Raw genomic sequence first — 16,112 nt, forward strand, 5'->3', positions numbered from 1 at the left:
CTTTGATCAGGGTTTGAGGAGGTCGAGTCAACAGCTACAGCTGGCTACAGGATTTCACTAAAAATGCCCCTTTTGAGTTTTGTACGATCTTTCTCTTTCAGTTATTTCCACAAGCTTGAACCTTTGACTTTTCATCACAGAGATTTTCTAACATAGTTTCTGTCTTCTTTTCTACTGATGATTTAAGTGGGAAACTTTGAAAATGCAATCACTTTCATCTTCATTGTATTGGAAATGAATGATTCTTTTACTTCACCATCTCTGAACCCCAAAATTACTCCTCACACTTTTTAAGTAATTTCTCAGTGTAATCATAAAAAGGATCCAATAAAAATCTCATTTACTCTCACATTCTGCTGGTCTGACTACAATCTGTCCCTGTCATCAAGCTCTGTCCCGAGCATCAAGGCCTAATTACTAATAGCAACCAGTTGAATTGTCCTGTCACACACTGTATGTAACAGAGATGGGATGGCATGTTTTCAATCACATCCGAACTGTATGTATAAACAATAAAGTGGAATCTTACTTTTTCGGGGGCACCTGGCCCACATTGACCCGGACACAGATGACCTTGCGTGTCTGCATCCCCACTGAGCAGGAGGCATCATCGCCCCGCGCTCGGCCCACAGATGAATTGGTGGCTGGGATGGAGGAGTCCTCGATGCACTGCCCCCACGAGCCCGTCTGCCAGTGGTACACAGTGCAGGGATGGTCATTGCAGTTCCTCACCTCCTGCAGGGCGCTGACATTGGGACACTGGATTCCACCTGAGAAATGATGGAGCACAAAGCAGCGTAAATGTCATCTCTATACAACAGATGAAATCAAAATAACAACCAAATTTCCAGAATAATTGTTGACATTGTATAATTCTGCACATCATGGACACATTACATTTGTATGACATGTATGTAAAACCATGTTTTGGCTTAAAATACGTCATTTTGCTGGTACAATTTGGGTTGAAAAGGAAGTCATCTGCTCTTTGTGGCATAATTCCGTTGGAAAAACACCAAAATCTCAGTAATAAAACTACCGCTGTAAGTGGCAGAGTTCCAGCAGGTAATGCAGTGATGTCTCTGTAAAATACAATCACTTTTGGTAGCACTATTCACGGTGGAAACACAGGGATGGGTCACCAAAAGCAACAAACTGGGTTTGTCGTTTGTTGTTCCTTAACAATTGTCTGCAATTTGGCAGGTGTTTTTCCTTGATAACATACAATTCACAATCCACTTGACCTCCAGATGACAAAGTTAGCTCATCTACTACGTCACTTTAGAAATAATGACGTATGAAACTTACATCTTTAACATTTCTTAGGTTTGCAGAAAAGTACAATGCAAACATTATCTCTTGCCTGGAAATGACATCAGCATGTATACAGGAAGATGCAAAGCCTTCTGTGAGAGTCTGCAGCACCCGAGTCTGGTCTCTGTATTGATTCTGGTCGGACACATTTCTATATCCAGTTTTTTTTTCTCTCTATCTGGTTGGTGGTTTGACTCACAGTTGCGTTACAGATTTTTAATCAATAATTTTTATCCTAATTATTGTTATTTCATCATTCATGTTGCATTCACTCATTTCAACACAGTTTGACATAAATAGGTGAAACAGACATGACCTCGAAACAACACATTACATGTTGGTGGTCCAAAATATGTTAAAATTACATGCTGGCAACATAAAAGCAATGCCAATGCAAAGTCCTTTACAAATGGTCGCAGCTTCTTAATTTGTGTGTCCACCATGACAAAAGATCCTTGGTAACTTTGCATTGGCTTTTCTTTTGTGTTGCCAGCATGTAATTTCTTTTTACACATTTCATGCCTACCACCATGAAATCTGTTCAGACTTTGTGTCCATCTCACATAGTTCAATCAGGCTACTCGTTTTCCTCTCATTCAGTGATGTTATTGTTTTTACTATACCTCTTTTCTGGGAAAAGCACTTTGACTTACACTCAGTGCATGAGGTGTGCTGTATGAATTATGTATTTTTTTTTTTACTGAATTCAAATTTCAGTGTCAATGTCCATGTTATTAACAACAAACTGAGCAGTGGCACACTGGAACGACTGGTCAGTTAGTAAAAAAAAAAATAGCTAACTTGACTGTACAAAGAGAGATACCGTCAAAAAAACGGAAAAGGAAAGGAAATAACACCAAGTACTGAGAATGATGCTCAAATCGAGCTACATTTTGTCTTTGAAACACTTTGCACATATATCAGGTTCTATTATTTTTCAGCAAATAGGATTAACCTACAGCTACAGCAATCATAAATTATTTTCTCTTTTTCTCTATTGGCTGGCAGTATGGTGTTAGCTATCCCATGTTGTATGTGTCTGTGTGCAGCACAATAGATTAGCTTTTAGCTTTGATTTTCTCATAACTCTGGAAAACAAACAATGCTGAAAGCAGGATGAGAGATAAATCAGAGTGTCACTGGAGGACAACCACTCACGAGGTATGACAGAGATGAGATGACCCAGGGGGGGCGAATGTCGATACTGAAGCCAGAAGCCTGGATATGGACCCAGGCGGGGTGTGCACACCATGTGACCCTCTTCACTATGAAAACTTATCATTTACAGCAGCTATCACCTTGGGAAAAGAGAACCCCCGAGGAGAACGTCAGCCATTAGCGCCTCAGAAGGCACTGAATGTCATCTTCCAGCCAGAGACGGAGCGTTTGAATTGGACAAGAGGAAGCCTTAGACAGAAGATATGGCTGACCTCTGTGTAATAGCACAGGGGTCAGTTAGAAATATATTACTGGATTTCATTAGGGCAGTCATTTATCAGGCATGGAGCTCATTATCCCATAGAAGGACTCACCATTAGTGTTGCATTGGCTAATTAAATAGTTAACTGATAGATATTTAAGCACTAAAACTCAACATGTATTTGAAAAACGTAACACTCAAATGGCTGCGGATTAGCTTTGTCATTTTGCTGCCCTGTTAACAATTCTTCAACAGATTATACTGTGTATCATCATCATTATCTTCACATATTATTGACTTTGTGGATTATTAAATTAATTACCTAACACTACCTTGACAGGCAATAATCCCTCCTGACATACAGTATTTGCCTTGACCTGAATAATTAGCTCATACCAACATTAGTGCACGCTGCCTTGGTACTCTTTGTTTAGTGTGAGAGCGTCAATGTGATTATGCAGCTAATTGTTTATTGAAACCAGCCTGTAGGCTACATGGTACATAGCATATTGTAACACTTGACAGATACATTTTTTTTTTTACTTTCATACAATAAAATGCAAAATATGACATGTTTCAACAAATTTTACTGTTTTTTTTTTTTTTATTATTGTTTCTCCTCTACTGCAATCTGTTTGGATGCCATAGGAATGAAAAGTTAGCAATGAAGAAAATGAAAAAACAGTCTCATGTTTGTGCATTAAGTGCAGAGCTGACTGATCTCTGAGGAGCGCCTGCCCCCTGGCTCTACAGGTACAAATCACGTTTGCTCCGCATTAAATGAGATACGTGGTGTAAAAGTGAGAACGCACGGAAATTGTTATTTTTGAGCAAAAAAAAAAAACAAAAAAAAAAAACAGCATTTGAGACTTGTATTGTGAGAAAAATATTGTGCAGGTGTACACTCTCATTGCACAACTTCAAATACTCTTTTGGGTACGCGCCAATTTTGGGTGTGTGTCATGCACCATATTCACTGCAGCGTCTATAGCAAAAAAGTGAGTTTATGTTTCATAATTTGTGATTTGTACAATAGGAATTTTGCACATGCAATGAAGAATTTGAAGGCGTAACTGCTGTGTTATGATTTTGGGAGAAAATCCAGTATACAACTATATCAAGTATACAACTCCTACAGCAATTTCCCTCTGTGACTTCATATTTACTGATAAACATGTATCACTACTTTCTACAGCTACAAATTTCTTTGCTCCAATGATACCTTCATATTATATTTAAAAGACAGAGTTCAGTCTTTGTAGGTGGGATTCTTGCACTTATCCTTTCCATTCTGCTGCTCTTTGCTCTATCTTTCGACCTATGCTGAATACTTAAGTCCTTTCCAGCCTGTCTAACTTTGATATAGCTGATGGCCTGAAGACGACTTTGTGACTTGATGCTTCATTTAGCACACACCACATCAACCTGTCTGGCTCCGTGCTCTGTCGATCCTCATCCATCAATCACCTCAGCGATGTCTGCCTCTTAAATGATCGGAAAGCTAATAAACAAGTTGCAGCTTGCAGCCTTCAGCGTGTTCCGGCATGGACTTCCTCCTGATGCCCAGCACGGGCATCAATATTCATAAGGAAATCTATTATGTACAGCATGGATACTTAACTTGCTTTGCTTGCACTTTAGCAAAATGACAGCAGGCCAGGGGCCAGTCGCAGCAGCCCCATTCATGTTTCTTGGATTTTAGAACATTTCAAGGTTTTAAGGTCATTTGTAGGATGTAAGGATTTTTTTAAGGATTTTAGGACATTTCTCAGATTTTAGGATATTTCTAACGTTTTAGAATGCTTCTGGGACTAAAGGACATGTCTGGATTTAAGGACATTTCTAGGATTTTAGGTCTTCTCCAGGATTTCAGGACATTAGGGGCTTAGCTAGGACCTCTGTGCAGGGGTGCAGAGGATCCTCCACTGGCATTTTTTTTGACAAACAAGCTCTATTTTGATGCTGTTTTCTGTGCCCTGGTACCTCGTGTTTTCAAAATACAAATACAAATCCCATTTGGAATCACTACTTTAATGTGAATTAGAAAATGACTGGAGGGCCACCCAGCACCAGATTTGGCTGTAAGTTGAGTATTACTGATGTACATTATGAGCCAGCTCCTTACTTCGGCGTGGATGCTGCGTTGTTGTTGCTATTGTGAGTTTGCCAAAGACAGAATGTCACATGTCAATGTGTTCCAGAAGTCACACGGCAAGAGCTGTTTAAATGATAGCAGGGACGTAAAAGACAAAAGTCTGATCTGCTGCCAAGCCATGCGCGAACCATATGTGCTGCTTCTTGTTTTTTTCTCACAGTGAGGTTTGGTGAGAATGGCTCAGTTCTCACAGTATGATTGGCAGCTTGGAGAGCAGTGCTTTAACCCAGAGGCACTCGCCTCAGTATCATTCCAGCCCCATTTAGATACCCATGCCTCACCTTGGGGTTTGAACCACTTAATGCTAAGGAATACTCAATTCTACTACTAGAGCGTAAGAGCTTTATTTCTATTCTAAAAGCACAGGGATCCTGCTGGGCCAGCACATCAGTAGGAAGATATTACATCAAGGTAGACACATTTCTATACGCCTCTAGTTAAACATATGACTACATCAGCAAAAATCGCTTGCTGTCATCTAAAAACATCAAATATGTATGTACCGAAGATTGGATTGACCAATGACAGCAGGGAGGGACCTTGAACAGAAGCAAAGACAACATCCGTTTTTTTTAAAAAAGGAAAGAGAATAATTATACAATAAAGTTTGACAATATGATGATAAACATTAGGCTTTAAGCTCCCAACAGTTAAGCTGGCTTGCTATCCTTCCAGTCACTTCTTACCCTGCATCACAGTAACCCACGCCACAACCTTTGCAGTTGCTGTAGAGGAGCACACAGAACAATTCCTTTCACTTTGACATTTCTGTCCTGGTATTGTGGTAAATGAAGATGAGAAGGAAATGAGATATGCAGTGAAAATTAGTTTTAAAGGACCAGTGTGTAAGATTTAGGGGGACATATTGGCAGAAATGTAATATAATGTAATAAATATGTTTTCTTTAGTGCAAAATCATCTGAAAATAAGAACTGCTGTGTTCTACTTACCTTTGTATAAGCTGTTTATATCTAAATAGGGAGCAGGTCTTCATTTAAGGAGATTGCTATGTTGTATCGCCATATTTCTACAGTAGCCCAGAATGAACAAACCAAACACTGTAGATGGGGGGTGTAGGATGTAGATATGGCCATTTGCATTTTTGTGTTGGCATCCGCAGTAAGAAGCCCAAGTGCAATGAGCAGTGCTGGACTTACACTAATGTGTAACATGAAACTACTTTATTCAGTGTTTCAAGCTGTTTAAATCATCTGGTCTGTTTGTTTTGGAGAGGAAGAGACCTCTGAGGATAATTTGGCTTTTGGTTAAAACCTTTTGATATCTGGATCGTAAGTTACTGGAAAAAGAAGCTGACCACACATCTTGGACAAATGACCCATAGCAAGGCGCTAAACTACATCTAAAATACATTATTTGTAAGTGAAACTGATTCGTTCAGTGTTTTTTTTCCAGTTTAAATCACCAGTTCTGTTTGTTCTGGAAAGGAGGAAATCTCTGCTGATAATTTGTCTCCGGTAAAAACCTCCTGCACATCTGTATTAGAAATAAGGTGAGCACACATCAAGAGGTGAGCGGCCTGCGATGGACATACATGATTTGTAAAGTGAAACTGTTTCATTCAGTGTTTTTAGCAGTTTTAATTGGTCTATTTGTTTTGGAGAGGAAGGGGTCTCTGGGGATAAGTCAGCTCCTGTTAAAAACATCCTTAACAACAAGCATTGAAGGAATTACAGCCAGGAGAAGTTTAAGCTGGCTTGCAATCTGCCATTCACTGCTAGACGTAACCAAATGCCCCTTAATCTTACACACTTCACCTTTAAGACTTTCTTTCACTCTACTACCAGCATCACTGTGGTTCTAGTTCAACATAGGTTTGTCAGGGCAAACAGACTACTGATCTTTCTGGATAGCTGGGTTGGTGTTACGGTTAGGGTTGGGATTTCTAATTGATTGAAATGTCCATGTGAGTCCCATATATTTGCAAAAACTCTACTAGCTTTGACCTTGTGTTGCAGGACATAGAAGTTCTTACCTTCTCCTGCGTTATAGGCGAGGATGGAGCGAGCTCTGGTCTGCTTGCCTTCTGTATTTTTTCCAGAGCAGGTGTGGGAGCACAGAGACCACTGGGTCCAGGGGCTCAGAGCACAGTCCTTTGGGCAAGGCACTTCACAGATGGCCGGCATGGGCAGGATGGCGTCACGGCAGAGCTGCCTCTCCACATATTCACCTGGATGGACACGAGCAGATTCTGGGTGTTAGCAATGTAACAGAAGACAAAAAAGGGTAAAAGATGATCATATACTGTATATCAAACCATTAAAATCTTTTAATAAGAAACACAACAGAGCTTGCCAAATTGTTTTGCCAAATTGTGTTATTTTCCAGCAGCACTACAAGTGAGCAGTCTGGATTGTTATTTTCTTGGTAAACACCAAAAATGGTCACTTAGAGGCTCAAAAAGGAAACCCAGTATTGATAACAATTCATCAGAGTAGTCATCAACTTGAGAAATTCAAATAAGCTGAATAAGATATTCATTCAATATTCAGAAATTATTTTAAAAAACATTCTTAAACTGCAATTGAGACATGAAATTCTAGTTGTGTTTTTCCCCCAAAACAGAAAAAAAAACCTCAAAGACAAGATGAAAATCATGAAAGATTAGCTTATAATATAAAATTAAAATGTCCATGTCTTTATCAGTCAACACTAAGGTTTACAAGAGTGAAACGAACATGAGGGTGCACAGATTAAGACCAGTGACTTTGCCATGGACCTTGAGCAGATTCATCTCAAAATCAATGTGTCTGAGCAGAGTGTGTTGGGTAATGTATCTTCCACAGAGTCAACTGACAGTAAAACAATACTATATATCATGAACCCTTATTGGAAAAGAGGGTCCACAGCACTGTTTTTCTATGTTGCTGTGACTGAAGTTGGACACACACACACACACACACACAAACATGTTAAAATCCATACGAGCTTAACCTGCTTGTTTCATTTGGTGGAAGGGGTCTCTGGACTCTTTAAAGCACAAATCTGAAGACATTTTCAAATAAAAGTGTGATTTTTTCATGTGATCAAAACTGTTCAGAGTTGTAGTGTTAAACACTTGCCAAAAGCATTTCCTCATTAGATTTCAAGACTTCAAACCAATCAGATCAAATGTTGTGGTATTTTGTCTTAACTTACTAAATATAGTCTGTGGTCTAAATTGGAGCAACCTCTGACTACATCGAGTCAGTCTGGCCCATATGTGTATGCATTTCTTCAATCAAAATGCTGTAAATAGCCTTGATCCTTATGAATAATTGTCAAATGTTAAATTCATAATATCACTTAACTTGACATTAAATCTTAAACATACTTCACTCTGACACAGTTCACTAAATCAGATGTGTTTTGAGTGGAGAAAATCAATGTTTGAAAATATAAAGGCAAATAAATGTTTAAAAAGCTAAAACATTTCAAACTGGGTCAATTTTTGACCTAGTGATTTTTTGTGTGAAAGTATTTAATCATCCTCGGAATTAAAAAATCAGATGCAATGTATTTTGCTAGTTTTGTGGATTTTTTTATCCAAGTTTTTTATTATGATGATAGCAACGCTGGAAACATTACTGTCATGAAAAAACTAATTTCCTTATGGAGCCTTACAAGCGAAAATGCACAGATCTATTGCTGAAACACTGACGGATAAGCATGGATTGCAGGAACATTACGTTCTTCAAACAAATACTCCTAAATGACGTAAGGAAAAAGGACGTCTGATTTATGTTTGAGGTCCTTTCAAGGATTTGGGGGTGTAGGTGCTGAGATGCTGACGTGGCCAATATTGATCTAGGTCTGCAGGCTGTCCTCACTCTTATCCCATTCAACCCCAGCCCATCCTGTGGCTGAAGGACCATATCTGTGAAAATCTCATTGTGAAGTGCTGAGAGAATGGCGACCAGTGAGTCGAATGACACGTCTAGGACCCCAGGGAAAAACAGATCCATTTTCATCAGAAGGAGACAACAAGAGATCAATAAGAGGCCAGTGAAGAGAAACTCTGAGGGATGCCACATGGCTATGGGGGTGGGGCAGGGGTGCTTTGGTGAGGGGGGGCAGATGGAGCCTTGACTTCCATGTGATTGATGCTGAAGGAAATCATTACAGTGTCTGTATGAAACTGATGGCTATCATGATGTCTTTTGTTACTGCAGCACTGCATGGGTTCAACTGTAGTTCTTGGTAATCAAAAACACACCATAATGTAGTCAGAAAGGTGAGACTGTTAACAATACATACGATACATGTTGTTGTTTTATCTTCAAGTTCAGAGTATATCTGACTCTGCACAACCTTAACCAACATGCGCTAACCCCGCCAACAACAACAACAACAATCATGGCGGATTACAATGTTGTGTTTGTGCTGCTGAAGCTACTGACCGTGATATGGCTTTCATACAAATGTCTCCTTTCTAGCTCGATTCGTATTCTCCGCCATCTTCTTCTTCCTGTGTTTGCTTACATCACACGAGTTTTATGCGCACGCTCCGTATCTTATTCCCTGTTTTTGGTGTATTTCTGTGGCAGCGTTACAGTGCTACTTACAGGCCTGGCATATATACTACAACGTTTTCAGTGGTTTTGTGTGGACACACACATTTCTTGAGATGATTCTGTGTTTATGGAATTTTTTTTTAAAACGGAAAAGTAATAGATTGGTTCTGTCTCCGTGTGGATGTGGCCTTAAACTCTAATTACTCATGAATACACCTGAACTTGAGCCTTTTGACTAGAAAATATTTGGTATCTTCCCCAAAAAATGATAAGGTATGTAATTACATAAGTGTGCCACGATTCAGTTCCCTTCCTATCATGCCCTGAATCATCTTGCATTAACATTATTCCACCTCAGCAGGTTGACACTTAATTCCCCAGATCCACTTAATTTCAACCAATCCAACAGCATCCAATCAAGTTGCTGCAGAGAACCAAGAAAAACCAACATTACATTACTGAGCGCCTTTTAGAAAAAATAATACGAAATCTGATTTTGTTTACATATAAAAACTGCAATCATACAACAATAATAATATTTGCAGCATGCATAATGTGCTGGTTGAAAATAACACGCAGAGGAACAACAATTTCCAAAATCGTTCAATATTTGAAGTTGCTCAAAGCACGGAAAGTTGAGGTTATTATTAACATAGTCAATGAACTAATGCTTAGCTACCAATTGCTTAACTGCTACATTTTTTTTTGACAAACATGTTTGAAACCAATTCAAATTTTAAAAAGCAGTCATGATATTTTGGTGTCATTACTTTTGAGGAAAAGTGCATTATGGACTCAAAATGTAGGAGTTACTTGTGACTTGCAAAACAATGACTAACACCTAAGACTTCTAACTTCACCATCAAGCAAAAAATATTCCAGCTGTACACAATATACTTCTATCAAAACTACTAAAGAGATTGCCATGAAATTTCCCTTTACACTTTATGCTCTTTGTTTGTCCTCACCAACTGATGACAAACTTTACATTTTCACTAATGCTAAGACAAGAGAATGCATGACTTTGCCACAGTTTGACAGAGGTGCCAGATCAGAAAAAGTCCATATGGCTTATTTTATGAATGGCAATGTCAAAATTACCTTTTCTTGTCATTTAGGATGGAGGTTGGGTTTCCTATAGGCAACCGCATAATATGCCTCAGTTTGACATAAGAAGGTAAGATGCATTCCAGCAAAATGCTGAATTATACCTCCCAGAGGGAGTAACAAAAAATGTTTCACTTTTTGGTAAACGAAAGATTTTCAGTGTAAATGAAAGTCATATTCAAAGAAGCCTTGTAAGCATAGCATGGAGGAAGACTTTCAGAGAAAGCACCTTCCTTCTCTCCTGTTCCACACGGTGTTCAAAATCATTCTGTTAAACTCACAGATCTGAGAAGCTGAAGCGATATCAGTTCACCCTGAGCTCAGCAAGCAATTGAAGCGATCAAAGGGACAATTTTCTTTCTAACATTACACACATCAGACAAGTCAAACCGCTGTCTGAACCTCTGTTGATGGAAATGTACCAGACGGAGGCTGACATCTCCTCTATTCAATTCTGCCACATCCGGGGGAGATTGCCTCTCACACAGTCAGACGTAATGGGGAAGAAAGGCAGACTAAATCCAAGCTGACTGTGTTGAGCAGGCTGTGCTAATCTAATTTACCAATAAGTTTGATTCAACAGGGTTCCATGAAAGGAAGCCTGCACCTCTTTAGCTGAGTGCCTTTCTGAAAAGGCAAGGAGAGGAAGAAATAAAGAAAGATGAAGATGAGGTCACCTTGGGGTATTTTTATGGCTGACACTACTTACCCGGATGTATTCACCAGTCATTTAAAAGGATCCAGATGATAAAGAGTGCCCCAAGGAATAGAGGAAGGGCTAAAAGATGGAGTGATGATATGATGAATATGTCGGGGATGGCTAAAGGATAAGTGATACTGTCGGATTTCTTCTTCATCTAAGAATGTGTTGACACCACAGTCTATACTGATTCTAATAGAAAATAAATGGTATACTTCTTTTTGTCTTCTTTTTCTCTCTGTTATTCTTTTTCTCACAAAAACAAGTATGTGTCTTGCAGTAAATTTTCTGTTCTGTAGTAGTTTTTTGTGTAGTTCTCTACACGGGGTTACAGTTGATTGCTCCTTTAGGTGTGGTTAGTAGAGGGTCTCTGGCATCCCTGTCGCTGTAATTACAGCTATGGTCTTAGCTACAGCTGTGGCTAGGTTTTTTATGATCACTAATACTTCAAATACCTCTTTTAGTGTCTGTAACACGGTCTATGAATTGGCTGTACAGTCTGGTAAAACAGTGATAATTAACTTAAGGTTAAATCTGGCCTCTGATAGGGTAGGCATTTTCTAATTAAAAGTAAAAAAAAAAAAAAAAATATATAATAATATAATATATATATATATATATATAATAAAAAAAAATAATATAAGGATATTTGATGTTCTCCACATCGCTGGCTTCTTAATCATTATGATTCTTAAAAACAAATGTTTATCAGAAAAAATATTCCACCACAATCTAGCGGTGGGAATCACCAGTGGCCCCATGGTACAGACATTATCATAATACTTAAGTCACAATATTATTTTTATGGAAGCAATAAACTGAAAACTAGTGGAGTGAAAAGCAATCAATTTTATTATACTAGTAGGCTACCAAAAGTTGAATTTGGATTTTCAATATTATTAAGTTATATAATAACAAATCAATACTTTGCTCTTGTATGTAATATATGAGTCCATTTTCACAAAAATGTCCACCTTTTTGCCACCTAGAACTGAGCCCAGCTACAACTGTTGCAGTCTTAACATTCAGCTGCGTCTTTGTTTCTTAACTGATTAAAACGCCAGAGGAAAAACTCCAGCAGCATGTTAAACAGCATGTTTCACATGTCTGCCATGCTTCGCTGCAGACCTACTGTAGATCTGAACCTTAAGAAATTGAAAACTATCATAAAGGTCTCAGCGGTGTTCATATGTCCCACTGCTTCATAATAAATGATCTTTCAAGGACAATTTTCCTTTAATTTTTCAGGAGAAAGAGAATGAAAATAATGAGTTGCCGAGAACAAGTCAGTTTGGGATGAGGAAGATGGTAATCACTGCTTCTGCAACAACACGGAGCGCTGCAGCCAGTGAATGGGGACCTTGATTATGAGTATAATATGGAATCTGATGAACAACCCCAACTTTCTCTCTTTCTCTCTCTATTTCTCGTTCTCCCCTGAGCCCTCATTAGCAGCTACTGTTATAGTTCAGGAATTTACCCATAATTGCAACCCCCCCTCCACCCGCCACAGACAAATATGCATATACACAGATAATTTTTATTTTTTTAAAAAGGGGAAAAAAAGGACTAGAAAGATTGGATGGCAATATTTAGGTCAAAAGTGATTGCTAAGTCATCCACTCATCTGTAGCTGCTTGGCATTGTACCAGCTTATAAAATTGTACCTAGGTTTTTAAAAAATATATATTTTATTTTTATTGTTATTGTACACTATTTGTGACTACATTATCTAAATCTTACATCACACTTTTTTTTTTTTTTTAAACTTATTTTTTTAATTAAATCTTGAGGAGTTCTGGCTCCTACAGTTTATGTATTTATGTTTGTTGATTTTCCTCAGACCTCCTCTGAGAATACGTGACAGTGACGGAAGTTGAGCTTTAGCATCTCTTTGATTTAGACGAATTTGAATTTGATTAACAAAAATAAACAGCAATCAAAGACCAAGAAATGTATTTAGCACAATCCCAGTTGTTTTCTGGGGATGATGAAGCGTCTGCATTTGAAGACTTGGGAATGAGAACAGGTTATCCCCGAAGACAAGATATGTGTGTTAAGTTATTTTACAGTGGCTTCATTCCTCTCACTGCTGTGAGCAGAAGCTCTGGAAGTTTGAGCTCCATTCATGTAGTAAGTACAAAAGTCCAGCAGATTTCACTTTTAATTGGACCCACTGGCACTTGATGTATAATGCAGTGTAAAGGCTGGTAGATACAGATGCATTTGCTTATGGTAGATCTGTTGTCTTAAACTTGAGAATGAACAAATGATTTATTATTATGTAAAATGTAGCTTCAGCAACACTGTGAGTAGCATGGCTTGGAAAGACAAGCGAAGGCATCTGCTTTCTGTGCCACACAGGAAAACAGCAACATGTGCAATGAGTACCTGTCTGTTAAATGCTAAACTGTGTAACTGATGCTTTTGTCTAGAAAGAACATAATGTATTAATCTGCCTGCTAGGTCCGTGGTATGTTGAGGTATATGAACAAGAAAGCAAGTGCATAGTCCTCAGGTCAGTGTGTGTGTGTGTGTGTGTGTGTGTGTGTGTGTGTGTGTGTGTGTGTGTGTGTGTGTGTGAAAGTGTGTATGTGTGTGAGAGAGAGTGAGCTCCCTAAGGCAGTGCCAGCACTGTTTGCCTGGTGCCTCACATTCTCTTCCAGCACAGTTTTGGCCAGTCGCCTGTGCTGGAACCCAGGGGAGGGCAGCTACAAACACACACACACACACACACACACACACACACGCACACACACACACACACACACACACACACACACACACACACACACACACACACACACACACACACAGGAGCACAATGAAATTGCTTAGAATAGCACAAACAATAGAGGAATATCTGCCTACAACATATACGGCAATTACAATGTTGGGCAGGGAGCCAAGGCTATAGGACCCATAGTGTGGTAGTTCAAAGAGAGGCCAAGCGGCTCTGCAGCGATCAGAGCTTTGAATGACCTGTGACACATTGAACATAACCTCCAAATAAAGCAGAAAACATCTGCAGTTATCTGGTAATTAGCTCATGGGTTCAACAGAGCCTCCTCATCAGTGCTGGTACATTTACTGTGCCAAACATCACAGCCTATAACTTAAAAGCGCTCTCCTACAGATGTCTTTTACAGTTTTCTTTAACTAACATCTGTGTTTAAGGATTGGTAACATAATTCTACAACAAGATCAAGGAAAATATGATGCGATGTCCTTCCTTCTTAGTTTCATTGAACAGGATCGACTGCTGTTGTTTTTCAAGTGACTTTAAAAAGAAGAGCAGAGCAGAGGAAAAGTCAGCTAAGAGCTAGGCCAATCTATGCAATGGGAAATGTTATAGGCTAACAGCGTTAGCATGTTGTGTATAAGGAAAACGGACCTAGTCTGAACAGTTGTTTTATCTGTAAACCTCTGAGGTTAGTTTTGATGGAGATGGATTTTGTAATGTTACCTTTGTGGAATGATACTTTTGTTCCCAGCTTCATATGAGTAGAAAAATGTCTGCAAGCTGCGAAGCTAATTCATGCATTGTAAAATGACATAGATGTATAACATAAGTTCATGCTAATAACTTTAGCATGTTGTATTTGTCAGGTAGCACGTCCAGCCAGAGGCCATTGTTTTGTTGGTAAACCATGTGAGTTATAAAGGAGCCGAATTCTGTACATTTGTTTAATGTTTGTTTATTGTTTTAGGGGTGTTAGCTTGATCAAAACCTTTTTATGATTTTTTTGGGACTTTTGTTTTTATTGATGGGTAAAGTGAAAGGGTGAGAAAGAAGAGATGACATGCAGCAAAGGGCTGAAGTTGGAATCGAACCTGCAACTGCTGTGGCAAGGACAAAGCCTTTGTACATGGGATGCCTGCTCTACCAGATAAGTTACATGGTGCCTAAGAATCAATCAAACTGCAATTTACAGAGACTCAATACGGTGGCATAGAAGCCCCAACACCAACAAGCATTTTGGAGGTGTAATTGCAGAGCAAGGCAGACCCACCACAGCACAAGCATGAGTGCTTACAACAGTGCAGGCCGCTTCCATAGGCACATAGTCTACGTGCCAATATAAATCAGTGTTAATGTGCAGGGTTAGCTTGTGTAATATAATCAGAATTCTGGAAACCTGCAGAGACTTTGCCCAATCCATCCATCCTTTTTCTGTTGTTTATCCAGGGTGAGACCTTAATGGAAGCCGGCTATACAAGATAGTCCATACATCCTTTTCCCCAGCATTGTTTTCCAACTTTCCCTGGGGCATCCTGAGGTGTTTCCAAGCCTATATCATCTTCAAAGCTCCTGGGTCTATTCCCAGTTAAATGTGCCCAGAAAACCTCCAAAGCCAGGAGCCCAGAAAGCATTCTGATCAGATGCCTGAACCACCTTGACTGGGTTCTTTAAATAAGAATAACCAGTGACTCTACTCTGTATGACAATTATTTGACACATTTATATTGTCTCAGTATATATTGCCCTATTTGCTGGCTGTACGGGTTGCTTTGAATGAACTAATAAAATAAAGGGTTCATCTACAGAAAACCAAAAATGTGTGGTATTGAGTATCCTATATTTTTGTGGGTTTTGGTATTGAATTAGAAATTCTAGTATCGTGACAACCTTTGTGACTACTCACCATCACTGTTGACACACTGCACTTGTGGGATCTGGGTCCCTGGTCCACACTCTTTCTCATTATCAGGGATGCACTCCTCCAGTTTAACCACCAGCCAGTCGTAGCAGCTGGGGTCTTCACATGGTATTGCCTCCACCAGGTGGGGGCAGTTTCCTGTCCCGCCCGTCGGCTCATTGACGATCTTCCTCTTCCTCAGTTTGAAGCCTGCGGGGAACAACAGGGACCTAATGAAGTAAATGAACACAAACCAGCCCCACGC

At 39.3% G+C, this 16,112-nt stretch overlaps 1 protein-coding gene across 2 annotated transcripts in view; it reads right to left on the reverse strand.

Annotated features, from left to right (window-relative positions):
* thsd7aa (thrombospondin, type I, domain containing 7Aa) overlaps positions 1–16,112 on the reverse strand; it is a 139,350-nt gene that overhangs the window by 42,147 nt on the left and 81,091 nt on the right. For both annotated transcript variants that reach the window (XM_088090555.1, XM_088090554.1), the window contains exons 6-8: positions 15,854–16,057; positions 6,883–7,077; positions 530–770 (exon numbers count right to left, since the gene is read on the reverse strand). In XM_088090555.1, the coding sequence (XP_087946681.1) occupies positions 530–770; positions 6,883–7,077; positions 15,854–16,057 (640 nt within the window). The remainder of the gene's footprint in view (positions 1–529; positions 771–6,882; positions 7,078–15,853; positions 16,058–16,112) is intronic.

The sequence above is a fragment of the Plectropomus leopardus genome, chromosome 17 (assembly GCF_026936395.1).
Source record: "Plectropomus leopardus strain MGB_pleo_1.0 chromosome 17, ASM2693639v1, whole genome shotgun sequence".
Lineage (NCBI taxonomy): Eukaryota > Metazoa > Chordata > Actinopteri > Perciformes > Serranidae > Plectropomus > Plectropomus leopardus.